Source organism: Rhipicephalus sanguineus, chromosome 9 (genome assembly GCF_013339695.2).
Source record: "Rhipicephalus sanguineus isolate Rsan-2018 chromosome 9, BIME_Rsan_1.4, whole genome shotgun sequence".
NCBI lineage: Eukaryota > Metazoa > Arthropoda > Arachnida > Ixodida > Ixodidae > Rhipicephalus > Rhipicephalus sanguineus.
The window spans coordinates 61,158,107-61,184,238 of NC_051184.2; the positions used below are offsets into that span (position 1 = coordinate 61,158,107).

Consider the following 26,132-nt stretch of genomic DNA (forward strand, 5'->3'; position numbering starts at 1 on the left):
TTTCGTTCCGCCGGTTCGCGCGACCATGCAGGAAACTTAAGTTGCGCCTAGCGCGTGCAACGCAGTAACTCGTCCGGTACGCGCTGTCTTCGTCCTCTTCATCTTAGGATTGACTCTAAATACAGTTTGCTCTTGGCGACGTACATGCGAGAAATGAAGATAGTTGTAGTGCATTTTTCTGTATCGCCTAGGAATTTGGCGGATAAGGCGGCTTGTGGTCAGCACAACCATTGAGGTTGACACGATAGATGTGCAATGTGTGTATATGTGTGTGTGCACATTTTGTCCTCTCCGTTTGTCCTGTCCTTTTTCGTTTGCTTCAGAAGGCCCGCTCGCTGCATAGTCGCATGCATATATATATATATATATATATATATATATATATATATATATATATGTAGGAGAAAGAGAACATTTCTAATAAGGCCGTGCTAATTAGGATCACGCTAAATAGGACCCTGCCAATTGTTTTGTTGCTAATAATCTATACGTAGGCCCCAAGCTCCGCTGTTAGTTCAGCTTAGCACAACTACGGCAAGCTGGCCCAAATTTTTTTTTTTTTCATCGCTGTCTCACTAGCGTGTAACACATCTCGTCGTTGTGCTTGCGCAGGTGGAGCTCATGCGTTTCCCGTACCCGCGCCTCTTCTACGGCTCCGAGGATCGTACGCTGAGCCGCGTCTCGCTGCGATTCGTTATCGCCTTCTTCGTGCCCTTCTGCGTGCTCGTCGTCAAGCTCGTGAAGGAGAAGCGCGTCGGCGCCAAGGTGCGCCCTTTCCCTGGCGCGCCTGCCCGTGGTCGAACGATGATATGTTGCTATGGCGTGATATATCGGTGAATGTTACGTCGACGACGCCGCCGTATTCGTAATGTTGTCTATGTTAACGCGGTATTGAATGCTTGTAGTTTTCAAACGGATTACGTGAAATCGCGCGACGAGTGAAAGCGGTGTTGTGGACACCGCCATATTCGTGATGTAATTTACGTTGACCCGGTGTTATGGTTGTTATCTTATGTACCTGAATTCGTGCTACATGTAAAACTTTTGTTGACGCCACCGCATTCGCTGTGTGCTCGACGTCGATGCGGTCAAATGCTTCCATTCATTACTCGCGATACATAAAATCAAGTGATATGTGAAAGTTTTGTCATTGATGGCGCCGTAATCATTATTCTATGTACGCGGTGTCCCGTTTGTAACCTCTACTCGCGATACGCGAAACGAAGAAGTCGTGGTACGTGTGTAACATATCGCGGACACCGCAATATTTGTGTTATAACCGTACACATGTCATGTTAGTACACGTTCTTACGTCGTATTGTTCATAAAATGCTTAAATAATCGTTCTACGCACCTTGTTACGATGTAAACACGTTTGTGGTTTCTAATCGCTGCTCGTGTAGTTTCTGATGCAAACCTGTTGTACACCGCATGCAATTATATTTAAAAAAACTGTAAATGTATGGAACTACTGTCATTAAACTATGTACACACATTGCTTGTAATCGTCGGTCATGCGGTTAGAAAGTTATGAATGCGTCATAAAAATTCCGATAATTGTTGAAAAATCTGCATACTTAAAATGTTGATTATTTTTTTACATACATGACTGGCATGAAATGTGCTGCAACTCATGCACCAAGTTCACTAACGAGAATGGATAATGCACTCATCAAAATCGACTATAGGGTGTTTTACTGACATTTTATGGGGTTCAAATAACTTCCCTAATCGTCGGTCACACAGAGTTACGAATTATGCACTTAAATATTATCGCCATATTTGTGTATTTATAGTAACACCAGCGCGTGTTGCAAAAGAAAAAAAGACAACCACCCATTCCGGCCTTTGCTGTTTACCGGCATTATACGCGTAGGGTTTTACATTGCAGACGTCCATGCATCTGTATGGGCATGTACAATTTTCATAATTCTGTGATGCCATCTCCGTATTATCTTTTGTCTCAATATTTGCTGTAATAAAGCTCCCGTTACGCAAAATTGGTGGTACGAATTTCTCAATAAGCCACCTTGACGTGTCGAAAAAAAATTATGTGCGTAGGTTTTTACATTGTAGACACCCTTGCATCTGTAAAGAATTTCTTCATAAATTCATGATGCCATATTCGTATTATATTTTGTCCCAATATTTTCTGTAATAAAGCTACCGTTACGCAAAACTTGTAGTACGACTTTCTCAATAAGCTACCTTCACGTGTCGAAAAAACTTGAATTATTCGCAACGCCTGCAATCGTAATTTTATGTTGATAGCGTTTCGCGACGCCATATAAAAGACAGAAAAGAGATTTTGTCTCTTACTGGGAAACACCACGGCGAAGATTTGCCGAATGATACAACAAGCAGTTGGTGACGAGGCTGCAGGAGCCACTGCCAAACTCACGAGTAGTTCAAGCGATATTGAAGACACATTCAAGTGAGGTAATGGACGCAGAACGTGGCAGAAAGTTCACGAACATACACTCGAAGACTGCCGCTCCACCATCCGTGAAGTTACACTAAAGTCCTTTAGAAATGTCACACAAGTCGTGCAACCGAATCTTGTCTTAATGCTTGAAAAAAAAAAAAAAATCACGATTATAACATGTGGAAGGAGGAAACGCCTGGTGGTGCACCAGGGTTTTAAAGCGGAACGCATAGGTTCATCTCTGATGCCTGGTCGTCATGATGCTTGACGGGAACCACTGAAAGGGAGGTGCGCACTTGTTCCTTAGTCAACGACAATAATCTGCATGTCTTTAAAGCTGAAGAAAGTCACCTGCGACACTCTGAAGTGAAGTAATTCTCCGGCAGTCTCCTTGCGTTCAAGTCCCTTCAGTTAGCTAACGCTAATGAGAGAACAGGCGAAAGCGAACGCTATCACGAGACACTCGTTAAATTACACTGATGTTCACAGTTGATCGCACTGATGACGCCATCACGTGACGTCGTCATAGCATGTCATCGTAAACATGGCGCCATTTAATGGGACCCATTTGATGACGTCCTCGCATGACGTCACCATAGCATGACGTCATCATAAATATGGAGCCATTTGATGACGCCATAGCGTAACGTTGTATCAAGCAACCCCTTTGGCACGTGACCGTACCAGTCGTGTTCGTTCCGACAACGCTCGACGCCGGATCTTTTTACTCGTGATCTACAAGGCTTTAGCCTTCATACATTGTGTATTGCTCTGTTTCTGACGTTGCCACTATGGATTAGAATATGTCGCCCTCAGAAGGCTCTGCGTGAGTTCATTCATGCGCGTACTACACAGGAGATGCTCCGTCGCGCGGGTCTGAGCGACGTGGCCTACTGGGTGGGCCACTTCTTCGAGTCCGGCTTCGTGGTCCTCTGCGCCGTGCTGCTCATGTACGTGCCGCTGTTCGTCATCCTCAACAGCAACGGCACGGCGTTCATCGAGTTCGCCAACCCGGTGGTCGTCATGTCCGTGCTGCTGTTATTCGGCGTGCTCACCATACTGCACGCCATGCTGCTCACCGTGTTCCTCTGGGGACGTAAGCTGTACAGATGTGCGCTTGTTAACAACTGGCAGCTGAGCTTGACAATGGGCAGGGAACGAATTTAAAGGAAACCGTCCTGGTTTGTTCTGCAAAACAATTAGTTACTGGAAGCTTTACGCGACGCCGGTCACGCAAGTATACAGCGCGACGGATTTGCTCGAACTTCAAAGTGATTAGCCGGGCTTGGCGGTACAGATAAGTTCTATTGTAAACAGTGAAAGAACGGGACATAGTTTAAGGCGCACACGATTAAGGAGAATTCGTAGCGCACGAACAGGACACAGAACAAGATGATGACGGGACGAACGATGTGCGTGACACTGGTGCGTACTGCGAACAAAGGCTTGTTGCGCGAATGCGAAATGTACAGCCAGAGATGCTCTGTCATCTCTGGCCACTGGCGTAGCCAGGGAGGGGGGGGGGGGGCGGTCACTTTTCTTCTCGAAATTTATCGATTTTGCATGTGGACATCTGTACACGCACAGATACAAACAGGCGCACGAACATACACAAAGGGTGGCAGAACCCTTCCCCATCCCCTCCCGAAAAAAGTTTCTGGCTACGCCCCTGTCCCTGGCCCTTTCGCGCACTAAGCCTCTGTTGGGAGTCAGCACCTGTGTCGGTGTTTTCGTTAATGTCCACGCCGTTTTAATTAGGGTGTTTACAGCAGAAAGATCGGCTGCTTTCGGTTTACTAAGTCGGAACTGCACAAGTGGACAAAATAAGGTTCCTACATTGCCCCATCAAATAATGAAAGTGTAATGCGATAAGGATGTCGCGCCGTCTCAAGAAACGACCCCCCTGTGCGCGTTGTTCCAGCCGGGGTGGCGTTTGCGGCGGCCGTCGTCTACTGGTTCGCGTTGGGCCTGTTGCCGTACGCGCTGCTCCAGAACCCTTTGGGGCTCGGCTACTACCTGATCTCCCGATCCACCAAGCTGATCTCGGCGCTCAGCCCCGTCATGTACCTGCACTGGTGCCTGCGGGTCATCGAGCGCTTCGAGAAATACGGTGAGCGCCTGCAGGGGTCCATCCGAGCAATGATCAATACTTATGCGTTCAGCAGTACATTTCAATTATTCAGTTATAGTTTTTTTTTTTTGCAAGTGTCAATGCTTTGTTTACTCAAGCAGTGGAGGAGCGGATGATATACAAAAAACACATTTCAATTACTTGGGTTCTCTTGTCACTAGAGCACTGCAGGCAATGCTACGAAAATAGGGCAAGACAAGTCAAAGCTGTATTATGAGTGTAGTATATATGGGGTATCGCAGCAAATGTTAGCCAAGCTTTTTTTATTTTATTGACGCAGGAGTTGTTCAAGCTTGGCGTTTGTCTGCCGTGCAACGCAATAACTCGGCTGGTGTGCGCCACTGAAAGCGGGCATGTGCCAAGCAGCTCCTATACTAGAGTATAGCAAGGAGGTAGCAAAATCCTAAAATTAACTAGAGGGGACTCTGGCGCTGCGATCGTTCAGCCACCATGGGAATGATGGGTAGTACATGGATTCGCCTAGTCTTCGTGCTTGCGGGCTTCGAACGCACTTGTGGCTTTGTTTATTGCTGTGCTTTGGCGTTCGTTTCGGGTAAAAGAATGGACCGTTGTGAACTTCGTGACCAGATTTGAATTGGTGAGCCTAAAAAGTTAAAAGTGGGGAAGTGGAACTGGTGACTTTTGCTGAACTTCCGTTTTGCGACATAGCGGATGCAGGCGACGCGAAGCCAAACGGAGCCGAAAGAACGTAGTTTAGACAAATCCGTGTACTACCCATCATTGCCATGCTCGCTGAAGCGCCATGCGTTGCAGCTCCCACATACACTAGCGCCAGAGTTCCCTCTAGTGTATCTATATGAAACTCTATGGCAAAGGGAACTTAGGTTGAGTAGGAGTGATGTTAGGGCGAGGAGGAAGAAAAGGAATAGGGGAGAGGGTAAAGCATGGTATAGCCTTGTGTAGTAAACTTTAGCAACAGGATGGGAAAGGGAAGGGAGGGTGTGGAGGACCGATGTTATGTTGAGGGAAAGGAGGAGGTGAAAGGGTAAATCATAGCATAGCCATGCACAATAAAGCATAGCAAAGGGCTGGAAAAATATGTGAGGGCTAGGAGGAGTGATTTGAGTTAGGAAGAGAGAAAGGAGGAGAAAGGTCAATATAGAAAGAGATAAAGAACGGAAGATGAAAGAAGCCGGAAAGATGATGTAGAAAGAGACAAAGAAAGAAGCGTGAAAGAAACAATGGTGACCGAGAAAACTCAATCTGCGCTCGCCAGGTGGTGGCGCTCGCTTGCCAACTCCGCTGTTTAGTTGGATTGCACAGGTGCGGAGGTGGCTTTATCTAGATCAGCCAAGTACGTAATCTGCGCACAAAAATTGAACTACTGGGCGGAACAGGACAGATGGCCGAGCACTCCATAGGTACCTTAACCGTATGTTTTGCCAGTTCCGTTTTCTTATTAAACTTGGCTAAAGTTAGTTGGGACACATTGTATCGACGGCGTGATTATTGCAACTATTATTTCAATGCACGCCGTAAGACTTGTAGTTCCTACCTTACATCGCTCTAGTAGCGCTATTGTAGCGCTCTGTGATACAAGTTAAATGTCTTCAGTTAGCGTCCGATGGCACGGCTCGAAAGTTCTGGGGAGGACCACAGTAAAGACGATGCTTAACCTTCTCACAGCACCGGTGACTTTCACGCATGCAAAACGGCAGTCGATACTATACCCAGTCAACACTCATTCTCTTGTACGACACGACTTCGTGTCTACCCTGGTACAATGGCTGTACACATGTCTGTCGACTGTGTCGCGAACCGCGCGTCATCGACTCTCGTCGCACGTGCAGAGGTTCGGCTGACGTGGAAGAATATCTTCGACAGCAGCACCACGCTGGATAACGTGAGCGTGGGCGAGCTCAGCCTGCTCAGCCTGTCCGCGGCACTTGTCCTCGTGGGCCTCATCTGGTACCTGGACAACGTGGTGCCCTGGGGATACGGCGTCCCCAAGCCACTCTACTTTATATTCTCCGTGCGTATATTGTGCTGGGTTTCCGGACCTTTATGCTTCTTGACCGTTTTTGTTTGTTTCTTGGCGGTCAGCGCGAAGCAAATCTAGCTCCTTGGGAAGTATACTAGTAGGACTTGTCTCGTGGCCTTACCCCGCTCATGCGCTCAGAACGACGAAACTTCGATAGTGCAAGAGCAGCGATGCTTGATCATGACCATTCAGCTTGATCATGGCCAGTAATTTGGGACGTAGCGTTTTAATTAAAGCCTGTACGATTTGACATTGGAACGTTTGACTGAACGGCCACGAAGAAGCGCTTGACCGTCTTATTCGTAGCTTTTGTCAGCGCTCGAACTGATCCGCTGTGACGATCATCAACCAGCCCACCCAACTCCACGGCGTTTTGAAGTACTCTTCTATGTCCCAGGACGTTAGAAAGAGCTCTAACTTTTCTACGCTCGGTGACCAAGATAATGCTTGACCAACGCTCCCGAGTAAAACGTGGCCGACTCGGAAAAAGATAATCTCGCTGTTAGTTTCTTTTCTTCGACATTTCATTGCCTCCATTATATCGATGCTGTTTATTGGCTCTCATAGTGATCTTAGCATCTTCTTTCGCAAGTAACCAAGACATAAACACCAATCTACGGAATAAAGCAAGGACATAAACACCAATATTCGGGAAAGCAAGCTGCCTGTAGATGAGGTCGTTTATCAGAAGAACTTGCCCGCTTTATAGAGTCCAGTGTTACCATATGTTCGAGTAAGATTATGAGCATATTGCATAGCCATTTAATACGTCAATAATAAAAACGTTCCAACACATTACGAATTGAGAAATTGTTCGCCCTATCGCTCTGTATAGCATCGCGTCTTGCACTATTGTGGATTCTTTAGTCTGTGATCATACGAAGCCGCCGCATGGTCGCTGTTCTAAGGTAAGGTGTAACCTTCATTTCGGAACCTATACGTGACCAGTGTGATATCGAACAGCATAAATTATATATGCTATTTAACGTACCCTGCTAAAAAGTTAGCTCTGATGACGGGCTGCTCTGTTCTCTAGGCAAATAACCTAAGCGATATGCACAACAAATTGTTTGCGCACAATTTTCTGCGTGCTGTCGGAAACATAATTTTACCTCTTCTGTACATCTTTATATTTTTGTGCGATCTTATTTTTACACGTATCTGCACAATCACTAGCACTGATACTGACGCATTAATTTGTCATGTCAAATCTTGCCAGTGCACCGTTGTGTTTCGATTGTTGGTCAAACGATTCGTTTATTCTTTGCAATATTTGTTCACTCTCATTATCTTGACCCACGCCTCGTTTACGGACGTTTCACGAAGTATTATAAATCGCTGTGTAATTGGGGCTGATGTTTTCTTCCTTGCGGGCAGGCCGACTACTGGTCTCCTTACAGGAAGTGGAACATTCGAAACGTGAATTACGCACAGGACAAAAACTACTTCGAAGCAGACCCCAAGAACGCCGACGCAATCGTCCACTTGATCAACTTGAGCGCCGTGAGTTGGGTCAAATCATGATACGAATAAACGATTTCACTAACTTGAGCCTTTCTCGATAGTTGTATTTCGGTAGAGGGAAACTATTGTCACGCATTCGATAGTTTTAATCAATTCCCACGTACAGTGCTAGTTAAAGCCTAACTAACGGAACCGACCGGCAATTAAGCCAAGGAAAACATAGGGGACATTATTTGTGGTTTCTTCCCGTGCGTGTGTAGACAGTTTAAATAATGTCTAAAAATGGGTTTAGACTGTCTATAGACTGTCTAAATCTATTTTTGTGAGGGTTAACTGTAGTGAAATGACACTCACCCAAAGTGAAAGGCATTAAAGCGGACGAAAAATCGCCCTTTCCGTCAGTGGGATCCGAACCCACAGCCTTAGATTTTACTCGTCCGATGCTCTACTCACCGACGGAAAGGGTGATTTTTCGTCCGCTTTAATTTGTTTCAATTGAAGTGAGAATCGTTACACTACAGTTAAGAAACCACGAATGATCTCCCCTATTTTCCTTGACTTAATTATGCGTCGGTTTCATTAGCTGCGTATAATACAGAAAACGAGCCCCTCGGGCAGTTCCCTTTCTTTTGAAGATAAAGCCTAGAACAATAGACTTTCTCTTCCTCTCCTAGCACTTTGACCGGGATCTGATTAGGAGTGTACGCATCGCGTTAAGCTGCATGGGAAACCTATTGTGCTTTCTCGGATAGATAACGCAGTTGAAGAAAACTTTGTCCTGGCTGGCCAGGGATTTGAACTACGGGACCAACGGGCTTACAGGGGGCATTTGTGCTGCCATCTAAGATAGCCAAAAGGCTAATAGATTGTACAGCGATGGTGAATTAATCATTTATAGGCCAGCTGGCACTGATTGACTTATCAGTTCTGCGGGAGCCAGCAAGATAGAGGAGAGGTCACGAAAGGAATGAACTATCATCGACCCCACAATATAGTATAGAATGAAGTTTACTTTCCACCTTCAACGTACGTGCCATTCTACGTGTATCTAATGTGACATTCTCTTGAATACTATCGTGCTTATCTTGAATACTCTCGAATACCATCTATTCTCTTGAATATTATCTAACAGCGTTCAACTATCCTGGTATAGTTGGACGCTGTCTTCTCATTGGCGAACTCCTCAGTGAGTGAACGTCCAGTTGCGTGCAACGTACTCGTGCATCAAGGAAAGTAAGCCCCAACCCTCCCTACATACATATGAAGGATGTGATATTATTTATTAAATACTTGATTCGATTAAAGATATTGACTGTGTTAACAATACTAGCAAATTCCTATTTATTCTGGGTGGTATAGGTCAGTAGTTATGGCAATACCAAGTTTTCACTTGTTGGCATCCATATCATTCAGGTTCGACGAATTGCAAACTTTGTCTTCTACTTAAACTCAGTTTAATGAACCATCACAAACCTAGCAAGGCTAGAGGAAAGCTTCCTTGCTTATTACGTACGCCATCCTGCATCCAAATGCAGAACCAATTAAGGAATCCACATGTTAATATTTCAATTGCCTTCACTTCTGAACCGCATGATAAACGAAGATAGCGTTTAACATATCTAGTATATCACCAAGAGAACTGCCTTTAGTATTTTTGTTGTGATGTGATATGGCAACTATCTTTCACCTCTTTATGACTGCTGTATCCCTTTTCTTCGTAGCGACGTTTTGTAGCTCTCATTTTTCTGCTGCTAGGCGGCACACAGCAGCACGCTTCTATGCATACTCTGTGTCCTAGGTGGTCACGGTCCCTCAAGCTGTTGTCACAGCCCTTACCTGTCATCCTGGCAACTTTATTTTTTTTGATCCGGAATAAAATTTCAATTTCAGTGTACTGAAGGATCTGCATGTTCATGCGAATGACTTAATCACGTATGTTAAAACAGTAGCCATTGCAGCAACAGACATTAGAATAGAGATAGAAGCGGCATTCAGCGTTGCCTTTTGTGCAGAGAGACTAGACTTGAGTGCATTTCAAACTAGACCAAAGCTACGGTTACCTTTGTGAGCGGTTGATCACAAAAGTACTTCGATGTCGTGGTCTTAAAACGAGAATTATGTTTTTGTCAGGGGTGTAGGCAGGGGGGGGGGGATTCAACCCCCGCCCCGAATATTTTCAATTTTGCTTGCGTATATATACACGCACGCACGAACATATGTAAAATATGGTTGAACGCCCCCCACCACCCGAGAAAAATTTCTTACTACGCCCCTGGTTTTTGTATGTTCGTTTATCATGCGGTAACACTTCACTCGCCCAGAGGCTTTAGTCGACCACCACCACAGCTCGAAAGATAATGTAATTAACAGGTAATTACCGATTTATCATCACCCTGACAATCACAGTCGCGATACACTTCAGGCGTGTGTACAAGTCTGCTGTTCATGCCAGCTTGTGAGGTCGCAGTACGTTTTCTGCACAGACCAACAAGGAGAGCGGCGACATCAAGAATATCATCCTGACAATCTTCAACAAGCAGATCACTGTGATACTCGGACCACAAGACTGTGGGCACGTGACTCTCCTGGATATTATCACTGGTGGGTTATCACACTGATCAATCATCACATTTCCGCAGGAAACAATGCACGCACTGTGCTGTCCAGTTTGTTGTACACACAAGATCGTGATTATTATCGAAAGAATGTTTTAGCGTGTACGGTCATGAGACTGGGATATTAAGTCAACATGACATGAAAACGAAACCACATTTTCAGCTCTGCAATTTCACGGCTTACGAAGTCTCGCAGGGCGAATGACACAGCCACAGACTCTCGGCTATAGGGTAGACCCTGACGCTGGTGTTTATGGGAGCAGCGACGGTTTACTATAGAGACGGATTTCGAAAGCTATATACTTGCCGACTGCATGTCCCGAGAAAAAAAAAAAACGGGAGCTGGAAACGGGCCATAAAATCATGTTTCGGACATACCCTGATATGGGAAGTGCACGAATTGGCTTAGACTTCGTGTACCTGGCTTCGAACACCGCATATACCTTGCAAAACGATCATACCAAACGAAATATGCAACAGTTCACGTTTATCTCGAATGTGCGCATTACCTAATTTCCTTACTCGGTTTGGAAAATCCGAAGCTTCAAAATTTAGAAGTGTGGCATTTAAATGCCGTCATAACAACGTTTGCATTTCAAGTCACAACCACGAAAATTGGATAAATTATGCGTTGACCATCAGCCAATGACCACCGCGCCCTAGTTTTCTGTAGTAACTAATCTTTTTTTAAAGTTATGTGCACCCATCACAGTTACTTTGTTAGAGCCAAATGCGTGACTTGCAAAAGATGAAGTTAGGAAATTAGAATTCAATTCTTACAGCCGAGGAATATTATTTCACAGATCGACAGACATCACAATTTTACGATCTCGCGTTCAGTCGATCGCTCTTGATGCGCGGCGATGATTTCAGACGCACATCACCGTTGATGATGTAATGGTGATCGCTGCCGCACGAGTTACGGAAAAGAGCTGCGTCATTCAGTTTACGCGTATACTACGCAGGAATTCACACGACGAACAACGAAACGGTATCGTATAATCTAGCTCTCACTTTTGTAAATAAAGATCTCTACGCGACTTATTTCTTGACAACCAATAGACATCTTATAGGTCTCCACATGTTTGTACCAGTTCCGTTAATTGAATGACTGTGTTTCCAAATGGGTTGCCGCTTTTTGATGTTTTTTTTTCTTATTTCCCGTTGCACTTATATATATATCTAGTGTTTGCAATTTAACTTTGATAGCTCAATATTTCTTGTTAATCGTACTAGCGTTTCTCGACATTTTCTTTTCATGTAACAACGTTGGGCATACGCATATTTGTTTGAATATCTACCTAAAACGATTTGTAACTAACCTTAATAAACTGGCGTATATAGGCAAACCAGGGGGCAGTCACCCCGTCAACCATCTCTGGGCAGCACCTTTTAGATGCGAAGTATCTTAAGGCGGAGCTCAATCCGGTGGTGGTGGTGTGCGGCGTGACCACCCTTACTGCGCATGCGCATACCCTCTCCACACGCCCCCTCTCCACTCACCCTCTCCCCCTTTCCCTCTCCACTTTCCTTCTCCCTCCCCTTCCCATACCCTCTCCCCTCCCCCTTTCCACTCTTCCTCTGAAACGCGGGCTAGACATGCCGAAATTCTCTCCTGTGCAACGCCGCGATGAGCTCGAGCGCATGCGCGTCCCCTCCCCTTCTCTCTCCTCTTCTACGCTGCCCCCCTCTCGCCCGCCTGTCGACCGCGTTCCCCGCTCGCCCTGTGAGAATTAACGGCCAGGCTAGATGGAAGATTCGACGCGCGTAGCGTCCCTCTTCGCGTTCCACGACGCGAGGTCGGTAGCATGCCCAACGAACGCCAACGGAACGCGATCGTGCAAGTGCTCCGGCTTCGCATCACCTCATGGTCCCCTTTAGCGGGAGGTGGCGTAATTTTTATGTGGCTGAATATTTCCATCCCAGAAAGGGAAAAGAAGTGATTTATGAACTGACTTCATGAACTATGAGTAAGAGGTTCCAATGGCTGGCAAACTAAGTCGAGTTCTGTACGTACTAAAAACTTCAACATCTCTATGAGTGTATAAAGGGCGTTTGGTTTTCTAATGACCGACCCCATGCCATTTTAAGGGGCAAGATAGAATCGTAAGTATGAGCAAATACAATTTTTCTTCTTTGCCTGCTATTTGATGCAAGTAAAAAAAATGATAATTGAAAAAGACTAAAAGCGCAATATATAATTTCTGCTAATTTTTTTTTATATCTGCTCTTTCAGCGCACGCAAAGTGGTTCGAATGGCTACAAGGTTTTCCAACGATGTCTTTGTAATCGTACGCGCAGTTAACCTCACTGACGGGTGGTAATTTTCATAGCTGCGAAGCTAAGGGTGCATGATATTCATGGGTCAAACACCCCTAAGGGTGTAAATATTTGTACATTGCTATATCGACTAGTGTAGGGACTTTCCCGTCACTCTAGAAGCATGTTTTGATTGGTGTTACTATGTATATTTATGTCATTTTACAGGGAGGCAGCTTCCCACAAGCGGCGAAGCTTACGTGTGCAACTTCGACGCTTCCGGTTATTCGGGCCGGTCGTGGGAGTATTTAAGCGTCTGTCCCGAAGAGCGAGAGCTGTTCGACGACATGACCGTCGAGGAGCACCTGCTCTTCTTTCTGTTCGTGAGTGACGTCACGTGGCCAACGAAACGTTATAGCGTAGAGTATGCTGACTCCTGTATAGTGATACCGTGAGTGTATGACCATCAATGAGATATACATGTCAATATTGAAGCTCGCCAGGACGGTTCCCTGTGTTTTGAAGAACATAATCTAGCCATCTCTTGCACAAGCGACCTTTATTCAATCTTGCCTTCCACTTTGGATGGTACTGATTCACACTCCGCTGAGTCGGCAGCACGCTTGACATTGCCAAAATAGGAGTGTGTGTAACCTATTCAAAAAAGTTGTCGAGATGAATATCCAATAGCTGGCCCACTTGTTCGTGTTTTCGACTGAATACTCAACAGGGAACTTTTTCGAATAGCTTGAGCATACTCGAAAACAGAACAAAATTATGCATAAATTTCATACTTATACTATATGCCTTCACGGGGATAGATCGAGTACTCACGTAAGTTCGACACCTATTTTAAGACGCCATTATACAATGATGAAAGTCCTTCGCGCTACACGCGGTTTCGATTATGATGACAAGACTTGAGCCATAGCGTACGAAAACTGTGAAATTGCGGTCAGCTGCCCTAAACGACGCGCTTGAAGGATACCCTCCAAAGAATCGTGGCCGTCGCGGGTGCTCTTGCGCATGCGCAGCTCCGCCAGGTGCCGGGGAACACTGGCGAGGCTTACGTCGCCATGCTAATGCGGCAGCTCAACATCGAGCAGTACAAGGACACCCTGGTGTCCGCGATGTCGCCACGACTGCGGCGGGTCGTCTGCGTCGCCATCACGGCTTGTGCCGTTGAACAGGTAACGCTTCAGGTTTTTATAATGAGACTCAATTGCTTTCCTGCCACGGCCCGAAGCAACGCCTGCAATATATTAGGAAGCACCGCAGTGCTTCATTATATACGGGATTGATGTTGAGTTCTTTAACTTGAAACTTAACAGTAATTAAGTAGAGTCAAATCTCGTTGATGTGGTTCTTCGGCTCCATACATTTGAGGATGGTAGGCATTCTATTACAGCGTGATTACAGTTAGCGTAACAGACTGCGCAACGATAACAGCCGGAATCGAGAAACTGAAACACCTGCGACCGGAGCTGGAGTCACGACGGTGCACGGACTATGGTGCCTGCGACAGCGCCCTTCGAAGAACTTCTCTCAGACATACTCCATAGCTTTAGTATGGCCGATAAAAAAAGCTAAAAACAGAACTGGGGAACCTCGTAACACAAAGGTATACCGGAAATAACGCCAATTAAACATAAAAATGAGAAATATCCCCAAGGTGTCTCTTTTTAGGAAAAAGCCAATCTTTAGAAAAATAGAGAATTTAAACAAGCATCGCGTGAACCTTGTGTGTTTTTGATGCCTATGTTGTGAATTCCCAATCATGCCAAATTATGGTCAAATGTGTCGCTTGCGTGGAACCCTTTTATTCTTATTTTTCTTTTTCATGAATAATGTATAGCCACTGGAACGAGGATATCGTAATAGTTTTCGGGAGGGAAATTTGGAAGTGAAATCTAGAGATGTATGAAGAACTACTTGCCGATGCTTCGGCAGTGTCCTGATTTGCAATTATTTGATGCGGTTGAAAAAATTACGTCACACGGCGGCCCCTTATGCACTCGCCTAAGACGGCACACGTGCTTTTGCTGCACTGCTATATTATTTGTGCATGTTTCCACTGCGATGGGATAGAGCCTGTCTCCCAACAGCGGTTGAAATACTCTGTTAAAGCCGTGATAGATTTGACCCGTAACCTTATGAGCGTTTTCTTGGTTATGCCATCGGGGCCTGGTGCAGATTTAGTTCGGAGTTTAACCAATACGGCTCATACTTCAGCCTCTATAGTGGGGGCATCCGCGGTAAGGTTTTCCGGACCAGTGTAGGGCTTCTGGAGTATGCTAGCACTAATGCCTGTGTACAAGGTTCGGAGCTCTGTCAGGAGTTCCTCGTCCATGCCGTGATATCGGTGGGCGATTTTACTGAAGTTTTTCCTCTGCCCGGGTTTGCTCTTTTCCGTGGCCATGGGATATCAAAGAAGATTCCACGTTTTAACCAAAGAGCAGAAGATGCCGTCCGGGCACAGGGTCTCGTGGCCGCCTAACCACAAATCCGCCAATCGAAATACTTTGGTTTTTATGTAGTTTTCACTCACTCACTCACTCACTCACTCACTCACTCACTCACTCACTCACTCACTCACTCACTCACTCACTCACTCACTCACTCACTCACTCACTCACTCACTCACTCTGCAGCACTGCTTCCGAGATCACCCACGATTGACCAAGCAACTATGTCTTGCGATGACGTGTCGTGTGGCGTCAAGCTATATGACGTCACAAATTAATCTGGCTACCTGTGACGTCATAATTACGTCGCATGATGATGATTTTTGTATCACTTCGTTTTGACGCCGATACCGCCGACGACGGTCAGTTTTCGTGTTTGATGAGTCATCTAAGGCTTTCGCCGTAATAACTTCGAAATCTCGTCGTTGTCACCCATTGCAGACGCCCCTGGTGATCTTTCCCGATCCGACCAGACTGTTGGACCCCAAGGGTCGACATCAGGTGTGGGAAGTGCTTGCTCGCCTGAGTCGGCGCAGCAGCGTCCTCGTCACCACCAAGAGCATCGAGGAGGCCGAGGTTCTCGCCGACAGGCTGGTCATCATGCGCGAGGGACGCATCGAGTGCGCCGGATCGCCCACGTGGCTCAAGACCAGGTTCGACTCCGGCTTCTTTCTCCGATTCACCAAGCTGCCGAACTTCAGGTACGTGGACGATGAGTGTGGCCAGAAAGGTTGGTGCGGACTCGTCTGAATGTCTGACGTTGTGTCTACGGCAATGACGTAGCCAGAAAGTGGTTTGGAGGGTTCAACCCCTTCTGAAGTTTTCATTTTATTTATAAATAATCAAATCCCCTGGTTCGGATTTCGGTAGGGTGGCGAATGGTGTATGTATACGCACACACTTGCAAACACGCACAAGAATAAAGGGGAGTAGACCTCCCAGAAAAAATATTTGACTACGCCCTTCGTCTGTGGTCTACAAACGATTTCTGGCAATATGGAAGCCGTAGAAGCTTAGCGGCTAACCTGTCGCGTTGTTAAAGGGCCCTTCATCACCTTTCCAAGTAACCATCGAATGGCTTCATTAAAGGAGTTTATTACCTCACGAATCGACCGCCGCAAGAATTTTTAGAATCCGTAAAGCACGAGCGGAGTTAGAGATTTGTCGCACGCTGTAATTGCTTTCTTTCTTCTCTCGTCCCGACGAGCGCGCTGGAAGCTAAGCAGAGAGGTATGGCACGGAGTAAAAAAGTTACGTCACGCGCGCGTCATGATATTGAGCGCTTCTTTGCTTTTCTTTCTTCGAACGTGCGGCTCACTTTCAGTGTGATCACGAGCGCGCGCGCGGGCACATGGCGGCTTCCCGCGGCGGCCGCGGTAGCTACGCAGCTCACTATGTTCAAAGCAGCCAATGGACGTGAAATTAGATCATCGTCATCATCACCATCAGCCTGTCTACGCCCACTGCAGGGCAAAGGCCTCTCCCATGTTCTGCCAATCAAGCCGGTCCTGTGCTTTCTGCTGTCACGTTATACTTAGAAACTTCTTAATCTCATCTACCCACCTAATTTTTCTGCCTCCCCCTCACGCGTTTGCCATCTCTTGGAATCCAGTCAGTCACCCTTAATGACTACCGGTTATCCTGGTCCTGAAATTGGGTATATGCATCAAAAAGCGGTCAGTTGGATACATGGCATGATTTGTAGTGAGAAGAGGAAGCGATTTCTAGCTGATTTTGAGAATTGTAAATTCCAGGTCGCGTGCTGCGCTATAATGTGATCTCGTGTACTCGGGAGCCTCGACTACGGGTCGGCAGCGTTTACTGACCGTGCTGAAAAAAAGTGTTGCAGGGCCCCTTTAAGCCACGGCGGCCACGTCGGGATCGAAACGCCACACCTGTGTACTGGATATAGGTGCACATTAAGAAAACACACGTTGTCAAATGGGTCACGTGGCGAAAAGCCGGTGTGTGTACAAAAGTCAGTCTCACCGCAAGGGTGATGCATGAATGCGATAGCGGTCTATTGCACTGATGAATCTGTCAGGTGGGCGGAATCAAAACACGAAACGTCAACCATCCCTTTGTGGCGCTCCCTGATTTGATGTCATTACGGACACTTGTCAGCCCCCCTTCCTAAAGGTGAAATTTAGATGCATCTTGCCATTTCTGATTGGCTCAAAGGGTGCCACGGTGTGGCGGTGGCGCTGCGATCCGTTGCGATGATGAGTCACAGGGTCCCTTATGCATTCGCCTAAGGCGACTGCACGGCGAAAACCATCTTCTTAGGCGATCATTGCATTGATGCTTCGTCCCCACTCTCCTCCATGAAGCATTTTGCGCTGCTTCCGGTATCGGCCCACCTTTGGCTAAGCGACGACGTTATGATGTCATGATGACTTTAGGACGACGCCACAAATACTGGCGGCATGCGATGTCATGATGACGCACCATGACGCCATCTGCGGTCAAGTCACTTTTTGGGCTGTTCGTGTTGACATTCGACAACGACGGTCACTTTTCACGTTTCACGAGACATCGGTTACAGCTTTAGAAGCCTACGGTATTTTCCTCCTCAAAGGTGGATGCACACATCCTAGTTTGCACGAATGGCCGTGCACTCCAGACTGACGTCATGAGCTGAACGGCCGGTCACCTCGCCTTCGGAGAACATTGCCGAGCCATGAGTGGGACAAAAATTTATTTAGTCGCGGTGGTGATCGGCTGCCGCGATTCGGTCATCTGGGCCTCCCCGGACTTCTTAAGTTACATAAAGCTTTTGTCTACATGATATACATTTTACTCATAGAGCTTACGTCGGTCTCTTAGTGATCCGGAGGACTTTACGCTATACGGTCTCACTGGTTCTGTACGTAATCGCCAAAACCTTTTCGTCCCTCTAATGGTGGTCATTTTTATACGGTAAAAGTGCCATGAAGATTGTAATGTCGGCCGCAGGGAGCACGACGTGACACGCGTCGTCAAGTACCACATGGGCGCGGTCGAACCAAAGCGCGTTTCCAAGCTCGAGACGGTGTACAACCTGAGCGAATCTCTACAAGTGAGTATGCTTATAGGTCTCCTTTAGTACTGATATGCGGCGCCGTAGTACAACGCTTACGTCCTACTCAATGACGCCCGTGTACAGGGTCCCAGGTAACGTTAGCTAAGCTGTTGTTCGTCTTGTCTTTCATTATTACTTTCTTTTAATGAACGGAGTAATTTCCGCGCATAAATTTTTTGCCGGTGGAATACGACAGATGTCTGAACCCTGCGTAGGTCGCAATACCGATATATTCTGGCAGTTCTCTTCTGTGTTTTCATTTAGTAAAATGCAGAGTGTTTCTAGAAATGTGAGCGAAAATCCTCAAAAACAAAGGAAATCGAACATTTGCACGCTGCCTTCGTAATTAAGTTTCCTGTAGCGACTTACATCTCTAGATGGCTACCACTACCACCACCGCTCCTCCTCCTCCTCCTTCTACTACTACTACTACTACTACTACTACTACTACTACTACTACTACTACTACTACTACTACTACTACTACTACTGCTACTACTACTACCACTACTACTACTCAGTGGCGTAGCCAGGGGGAGGCACACTGTGCCCGTGCCCCCCCCCCCCCCCGAAATTTTTGTCCCATAGGATACAGAGCACAAAATAACACTCGACCCCACTTATCTGCCCAGACCCCATGTCGGATCAAGGAGGTGCCCCCCCCCCCCGAAAAAAATTGCTGCCTACGCCACTGCTACTACTACAACTACAACCACTAGTCCACCGCGGTGGTGTAGCGGTTACGGTGCTCGGCTGCCGACCCGAAGGTCGCGGTTTCGATCCCGGCCGCGGCGGTCGAATTTCGATGGAGGCGAAACGCTATAGGCCCATGTACTGTGCGATGTCAGTACAGGTTAAAGAACTCCAGATGGTCAGTTTCCGGAGCCCTACACTACGGCGTCTATCATAAACATATCGTGGTTTTGGAACGTAAAAACCCAGCAATTATTATTACTACCACCACCACTACCACTGCTACTACTACCACGACTACTACTACTACCACCACTACTACTACTACTACTACTACTACTACTACCACCACCACCACCACTACTACTACTACTACTACTACTACTACTACTAAAGACAAAAGTATTATCACCACTACTACTACTAGTAGTACTAAAGAAGACAGAAGCACTACCGCCACCACCATTACTGCTACTACTACAACCACCACTACTACTACTACTACTACTGCTGCTACAACTACTACTAAAGAAGGCAGAAGTTCAGGAAAAGACGTTAGGCGGGGAATGTCACTGGATCTAACGTTTTCACAAGCCGTTTTGCCAATGCACGGTCGACGGGCAACAAGGCAGTCGTGCAGTTTGTACAGTTAGGCCTGATGCGCATGCGTATTACGCTCGCAGCATGTCAGTCGCATGGCCACCATGCTCCACTACCTGGAGAAGAGGCGCGCCATCCTGGGCATTGCGTTCATGAGCCTCACATACTGCACGCTCGAGGACGTCTACATCAGGTGAGCAGCAGAAGCTCGAAAAGAGAGAGCAAAACTCTATACGCAGAATTTCCCTTGGGAGTTGTCAGCGTTGCGTTTTTATTGTAGGGGGCCCACCCCGGAACGCCAGCTTCATGCGAAATCGGCATGGCGTCTTCACTCGCTTTGGAAGAGTGAGGGCCCGGTTTTTAAACCCAAGCGCCGGAATGAAAACTTCTATAGTGGAGAACCATGCGGCACGCCTATGAGCTCAATCAATTCGCACTCAGGCCCATATCCGTATATGGCTTGCACTGACGTCACTGAAGCAGCCACGTTGGGGTATCAACATTGTGGGACGCGGACTTTGTGATGTCACGTTAGTGTTATCAGTACATCGCGTGCTGGTTCCTTCAATATTCATGCGCAGAGGCCCAATAGCGTTCCAGATACGTCGCTGTCACAATGAAGCAGGTTAATCACCGAGTGATTACACTGTATTAACGTCATATAAGCCGCCATGTTGGAGCCATGTTGTGCGTCCATGACGTTGCGTGCAAGCTATCAATATTTTATCTTTTATCGTTTATTCATTAATTTCTTTATGTCGGCTATCGTCTTATATGACAGACAGACGGACGGACACTTTTCTCTTTGAGTCGGCATAGCAATGCTTACGCATTTAAAGCGGATTTCGTGTCGTACATAGATGCATATTTAAAGCAGTTTCATCCACTGGGGTGTCTTTTTCATCGGCCTGGTTTCATCGCCATGGCATCTTTTGGTATCTTTTTGACTCTTCTTCGCTATACATGTGACTCTCCCATGTATAACTCTTTTTAGAGAGGCACGTGCGCTGACTCTCTTTGGAAGAGCCGTGGGACGCACAACTCCCCCAGAGAGAGTCAGCGTGCCTCTCTAAAGATAGTTGTACATGGGAGAGTCACATGTGTAGTAAAGAAGAGTGAACTGACACTTTTTTTTCTTAGAGTGTGGAGAACCATGTGGACGTCTATGGACTCGATTAACACGCACTCGGGCCCATATCTATGTGCATTACTTAGAGTCATGGAGTCTTCATACCTCGATTGAACTGCAGTTGGATCGTACATTACATTATACAAAACGTGCTTTCTGCCATTCCAGGATGGTGAGTGGCCCTGACGGAAACATGGGCGGAGGCGACACCCGAGCTCAGGCACCTGCCTCCCCTGCGGACGGCTCTGACCCGGCCAAGGAAAAACAAGGTGATAAGCGAGACCGCAATAAGACGTGGTCTAGGTTCAAAGCTAAAGATAGTTGCTTAAGTGTAAAAGAAGTCGATGACTACGTTTTTTAAAAAACAAAACTTAGGGTCATTGAAATGCACCTTCTATAAATTCCGGGGTTATCAGGACATTTTAACTTTAATCTCGCGGCGTAAGTAACGTAACCATCTGAAAGGTTCACATGAGTAGGTCCCCAAGTGTCACTCTGACGTCGCACAAGCAAATTTATAGGCATTAACAGGAGGTGCAGCTAAAAACACAAGAAGCAAAACAGAAAATTCTCAGTAATAACTTGCCGCCATGGCGGCTCACTGGCGTTCATCGGCTTAGCACAAGGTCGTGGGTTTTTTCCCCGGCCCCGGTGGCCACATAGCAGTGGGGGATCAATGCGAAAACGCCCATGGAAACACGTTGGATGCCGCTTTTCAACTCCGAGCTTCTAAGAAAAGAAAACAAAGAAAAACAGGTAAATCTGGCGTTAGTAGTTCCGAGATTACGCGTGGCTCTTCAGCTGGCACAGGAACGATGGACAGAACGTGGATATGTATCAATGATCGTCCATGGGATTTTGAACAGCTTTTTTACTTGGAAATAGATCCTTCGCAAATCAAAATACGGCGTTACGATTACAATTCGCAGTGTTTATGCTCGTACGCAACATTTTGCCTTTTGCGCATTAAGTAAAGTATCACGTGCTTCCAAATGAGAACCAATAAGAGTCAAATACATAGTAGCTGCAGTGTTCCTTGGCAGGGCATAGACTCCTCCTCAGCAGATTACGGCAGCTGCGTTACCACCGGAGCAAGCTGCGTTCTCTGGCGCTCGCTTCGCGTGTGCCCCGAGCCGACGGTAGTAACTCAAGCCTCATTATAACGAGGTTACATCTTACACAAATAACTTCGTTATATCCGAAAACTCGTTATAAATGTATTGCAAGACTATTCTCTATTTACTTCGTTATAACCGATATTTCGCTATATCCGTGTTAGTTATATCGAGATTTCAGTGTAGTGCACAAAGAACCCCACAAGGTCTTGCGGCGTTAGTGCGAAGATCGGAATAACGCGATCCATCATTACCAAAGCGTGATGACCCTCACGATGATGCTAATGATCACAATCACAATGCTCATGATCGAAACAGTGCGGCAGTAAGTGGCCTCCCGTAGCATGTTTGCTATAATCAGATGTTATTTCGTCTTCTGCAACATAACGTGCTGGCTGTTTCTCGCTGTTCAATATCTTTCTTGCTTTTTTCGCACCGATACTCCAAGCATCTCCTGATAATTTCGACTGATTACGGGTGTTGACGCTTCCTTCCACTTTCAATTCCGGAGCCTCTGAGATGTGTACGCCTTCTGTGGGTCTTGCTAGGTGAACATGACTAATATGAACGATCGCAGCGTCGTCCCGCGATCTTTAGTACGGAGCTCATCATCACGCAACACCCTCATTGCACGCAGGGTCTCGTACCTAAATTCTATATACACGTGTTGTATATATTGGACAGGACGGCCGATGCTTGAACATCAGACTCGGAGAGCATCTGAGGTCTCTGAAAGGATTACCATGTTCTCATCTCGTTTTTCATTGTCGGCAATGTGGTTGAGAACCCCTTTTGAAAGACGCATCAGTTTTGTAGCGGAACCGCTACTAGGTGTCAAGAGAAGTTGTAGAGTGTTTCTATTTTCAAAAGAACGGTCCTATGTGTGTCAGCCAGCCTTCCTTTGAATCTTACTCCCTGAAGATTGGCTTTTCTCTCAGACAACCTGACATCTACTGTTTCCTTAGAATAAAGCATTCCCAGGATTTGGGGACATCTGTACGTAGCGCCATCTTTCGGCAGCAGCAACGGCGGCTTGCCATACCTGAATGGGAAATAGGCGAAAAAAATCATATCTCTTGAAAAAGCTAGTTATGAAAAACGACTCCGGGTTCTATACAGCAGAGACCTACTGTAACATTTTGGTAAAATTGCAGTATCGCACTACAAAGCGTGTGGCTTCCCAGGACAATTGAACACCGCCCATTAGAAACACATGGGGCCCCATTGTTAAATATTAAACGCTCTGGGAAGCCACGTGATTTGTAGTACGATGCTGTAACTTTATCAAAATATTCAAATAAGTCTCTACTGTATAGAACCGAGAGTCGTTTTTTTATAACTAGCTTCTTTCGTGAGATATGATTTTTTTCGCCTATTGCCCATTCAGTTACGGCAGGCCACCACTGTCACCGACCAGAGATGGCGCTACGTGCACATGTCCCCAAATCCTGGTCATGACGTGTGTCTTAGCATGCGTCACATAATCTCAAGCTTCCAGATTTTCGCGTTTTTAACTGCGTAGCATTTTTCTTGTTAAATTTTACTTTTAGGGGGCCGATTAATGTGTTCTTGCGTGTTGCTGTAACTTATCGTTTTAGGAGCGGGATGAAGTGTTCACGTGTGATGATGTACTTTTGAGATCAACGTTGACTGATAAATAGGCGTGGATTTCCGAGAATAAACTTTAGTTTGAAGTTAGCGCTCGTCTCGTCTTCAAGTTCATTCTTGTGTCCTTGTATAATAATAATATCTGGGGTTTAAAGGGACACTAAAGGCAAATATTAAGTCGACGTTGATTGTTGAAATAGTGGTCCAGAAACCTCGTAGTGCTACTTTTGTGCCAAGGATGTGCTTATTTTGAAATAAAATCACATTTTGGTGGTCCGCATCGCGTTGGCGCACTTCAAATCACCCGCCTGAAATCCGACTTTCATACGTCACTGCTGCCGTGCCCAACGTTGCCCGCCTTTGCTGCGCGGCGGCGTGTACTGGCGGCGTGCACCATTCGGGCATCCGTCAACATCGCATGCATGTGGCATTTTGTCGAACTTTCTGTCAGAGCGACTTTCACGAGCGCGCAAAACACACGCGGCAGTACGCGATACCGAAACTACCACTGAGACGCGACCGCGTGAGCGAAGAAGGGCGCCGGGCGAAGCGCAGTTCGGCGAAAACGGAACCTTTGAACCACGCGCGCCGTTCCCCACTGGCAACGCCACAGAGGTTCTTTTTTCCGTGAATCAAACAGAAACGAACAAACAACATTTTATTACGTCTCTTGATGCACGGAAGGTTCTTTTTTTATTGCTGCTAGTTTGATTACTAGTGATTAATTGTAGGCAGACTCTCATACGTCATCGAGATCATTTCTAAAACGTGCCGCTCGTGGCGCTCATCGTGTGATACATTTAGCTTAATTTCTTGGTAAGTAGGGCACTGCTGTTGATAATATTGCCGTTTTAGACGTTGTCATACATTGAGCTTTTGCCTTTAGTGTCCCTTTAACGTCCCAAAACCACGATATGATTATGAGAGACGCTGTAGTGGAGGGCTCTGGAAATTTCAAGCACCCGGGCTTCTTTAACGTGCACCTAAATCTAAGTACACGGGCCTCCAAAATTTTCGCCTTCATCCAAAATGCAGCCGCCGCGGCCGGGATTCGATCCCGCTACCTTCGGGTCAGCAGACGAGCGCCATAACCACTAGACCACCGTCGCGGGGTCTTGTGTCCTTGTCATTTGGCTACCTGCTCAAGTATGAATTCCTACAAAGTGGTCCGAATATCGGTTCTTGTATACGTATACAAGTATGCGGGACTGTGCGCATTTGCAGAGCAAGATGCCGTCCGGCAGTGGTGCACGGCGCGGTCCACCAAGGCCGGCATGTTCTCGGTGCTGTGGGCCCTGCTTCGCAAGCGAGGCATCATCTGGCTGCGAGTCTGGTGGACCAAGCCGCTGTCGGTTGGCATACCCGTGGCGTGCATGCTGCTGCTGGCCCTGTCCGAGAGGCACTTCCTGCCGGACATCCCCAGGGAGAGCGGCGACATCACCTACGAGCCGGAGAACATCTTCGACGTCTCCTACGGCTTCATAGAGAAGGACAACGCCAGGTACGTGTACGCGGCAACAGCGTTCTTCCTTAGATGCGTGTCGTCGAACATTGTCGCGTGTGAAGAAATCTGCGGTACCGCGGGTCCAAACCAGGTTATGGTTACGAGGCTTCGTCGTATACGGTGGGATGATTCCGGAACAGTTATGACCTCCTAAGATTTCTTAGCACGCAGGTGAAAGTTTGGAGCTTTGCCCTTTCATGAAAATGGGGGCAAGCGAAGCTTGGCGTGTCCGTACCTGACGTACTACTTTTCTTTCTTTCTTTCTTTCTTTCTTTCTTTCTTTCTTTCTTTCTTTCTTTCTTTCTTTCTTTCTTTCTTTCTTTCTTTCTTTCTTTCTCTCTCTCTTTGTTTCTTTCTTTTTCTTTATTTTTTTCCTTTCTTTCTTTCTCTCTTTCTTTCTTTCACACTACGCAATGCTCCCTTCCAACTTTTTCCTTCCTCCATGCAATGTCGTTCGCAACATAGCCAAGCCGGGAGAGAGGGCAAGCGTATAGCGAGAGAGAAAGCATAGCAAAAGCTATGCGAAAGCATATAGCATAGCACATAGCATATAGTGAAAGCATATAGCATAGCAGAGTTGGGAAACAGAAGCGAGGGTGAGGGTAAGGAGGAAGGGAGAGAGTAAAGCACAGTAAAACAATAGAGTGTCAAGACAATGAATGAGTGGGGTGGGGAGGAGGAGGAGGAAGGTGATCGGGAAAGGTAAGTGAGGGTGAGATGAGGAGGAAGGGAGATAGTAAAGCATAGTAAAGCGGTGTAGGACTTTCGTCGCTGAAGCTTTCCCTCAGCGTTGCTGTCCATTGGTGTTCGCGATAGTAAAGCCACGCCTAGAATTTTTTTTTTCTTAGAATTAACAGCTTCAACTAGCTTGTGAACTTTCTTGGTTGCCGCTCAGAATTGACGTGTGTCACTGAGAAAATTGTATAAATTTATTCGAGCTGTAAGACAAGTTGATTTGATGCCCTCACGCGAGCCGTTTTGATGCCTTGTTGTTCAATGTAGCATTCAAGACAGGCCATGTTCGCTGCCTTCGTAAACCTGCAAGATGCTCCATTAAACGC

General features: G+C 46.5%; 1 protein-coding gene across 1 annotated transcript in view; it reads left to right on the forward strand.

The window, feature by feature from the left end:
• Positions 1–26,132, forward strand: part of LOC119405576 (glucosylceramide transporter ABCA12) — a 41,333-nt gene that overhangs the window by 3,140 nt on the left and 12,061 nt on the right. Inside the window, exons 4-16 of the mRNA XM_049419449.1 lie at positions 613–822; positions 3,281–3,521; positions 4,347–4,535; positions 6,368–6,549; positions 7,936–8,061; positions 10,506–10,623; positions 13,125–13,279; positions 13,931–14,086; positions 15,803–16,062; positions 18,317–18,419; positions 19,799–19,908; positions 21,013–21,113; positions 24,792–25,068. Of these exons, the coding sequence (XP_049275406.1) occupies positions 613–822; positions 3,281–3,521; positions 4,347–4,535; positions 6,368–6,549; positions 7,936–8,061; positions 10,506–10,623; positions 13,125–13,279; positions 13,931–14,086; positions 15,803–16,062; positions 18,317–18,419; positions 19,799–19,908; positions 21,013–21,113; positions 24,792–25,068 (2,228 nt within the window). The remainder of the gene's footprint in view (positions 1–612; positions 823–3,280; positions 3,522–4,346; positions 4,536–6,367; positions 6,550–7,935; positions 8,062–10,505; positions 10,624–13,124; positions 13,280–13,930; positions 14,087–15,802; positions 16,063–18,316; positions 18,420–19,798; positions 19,909–21,012; positions 21,114–24,791; positions 25,069–26,132) is intronic.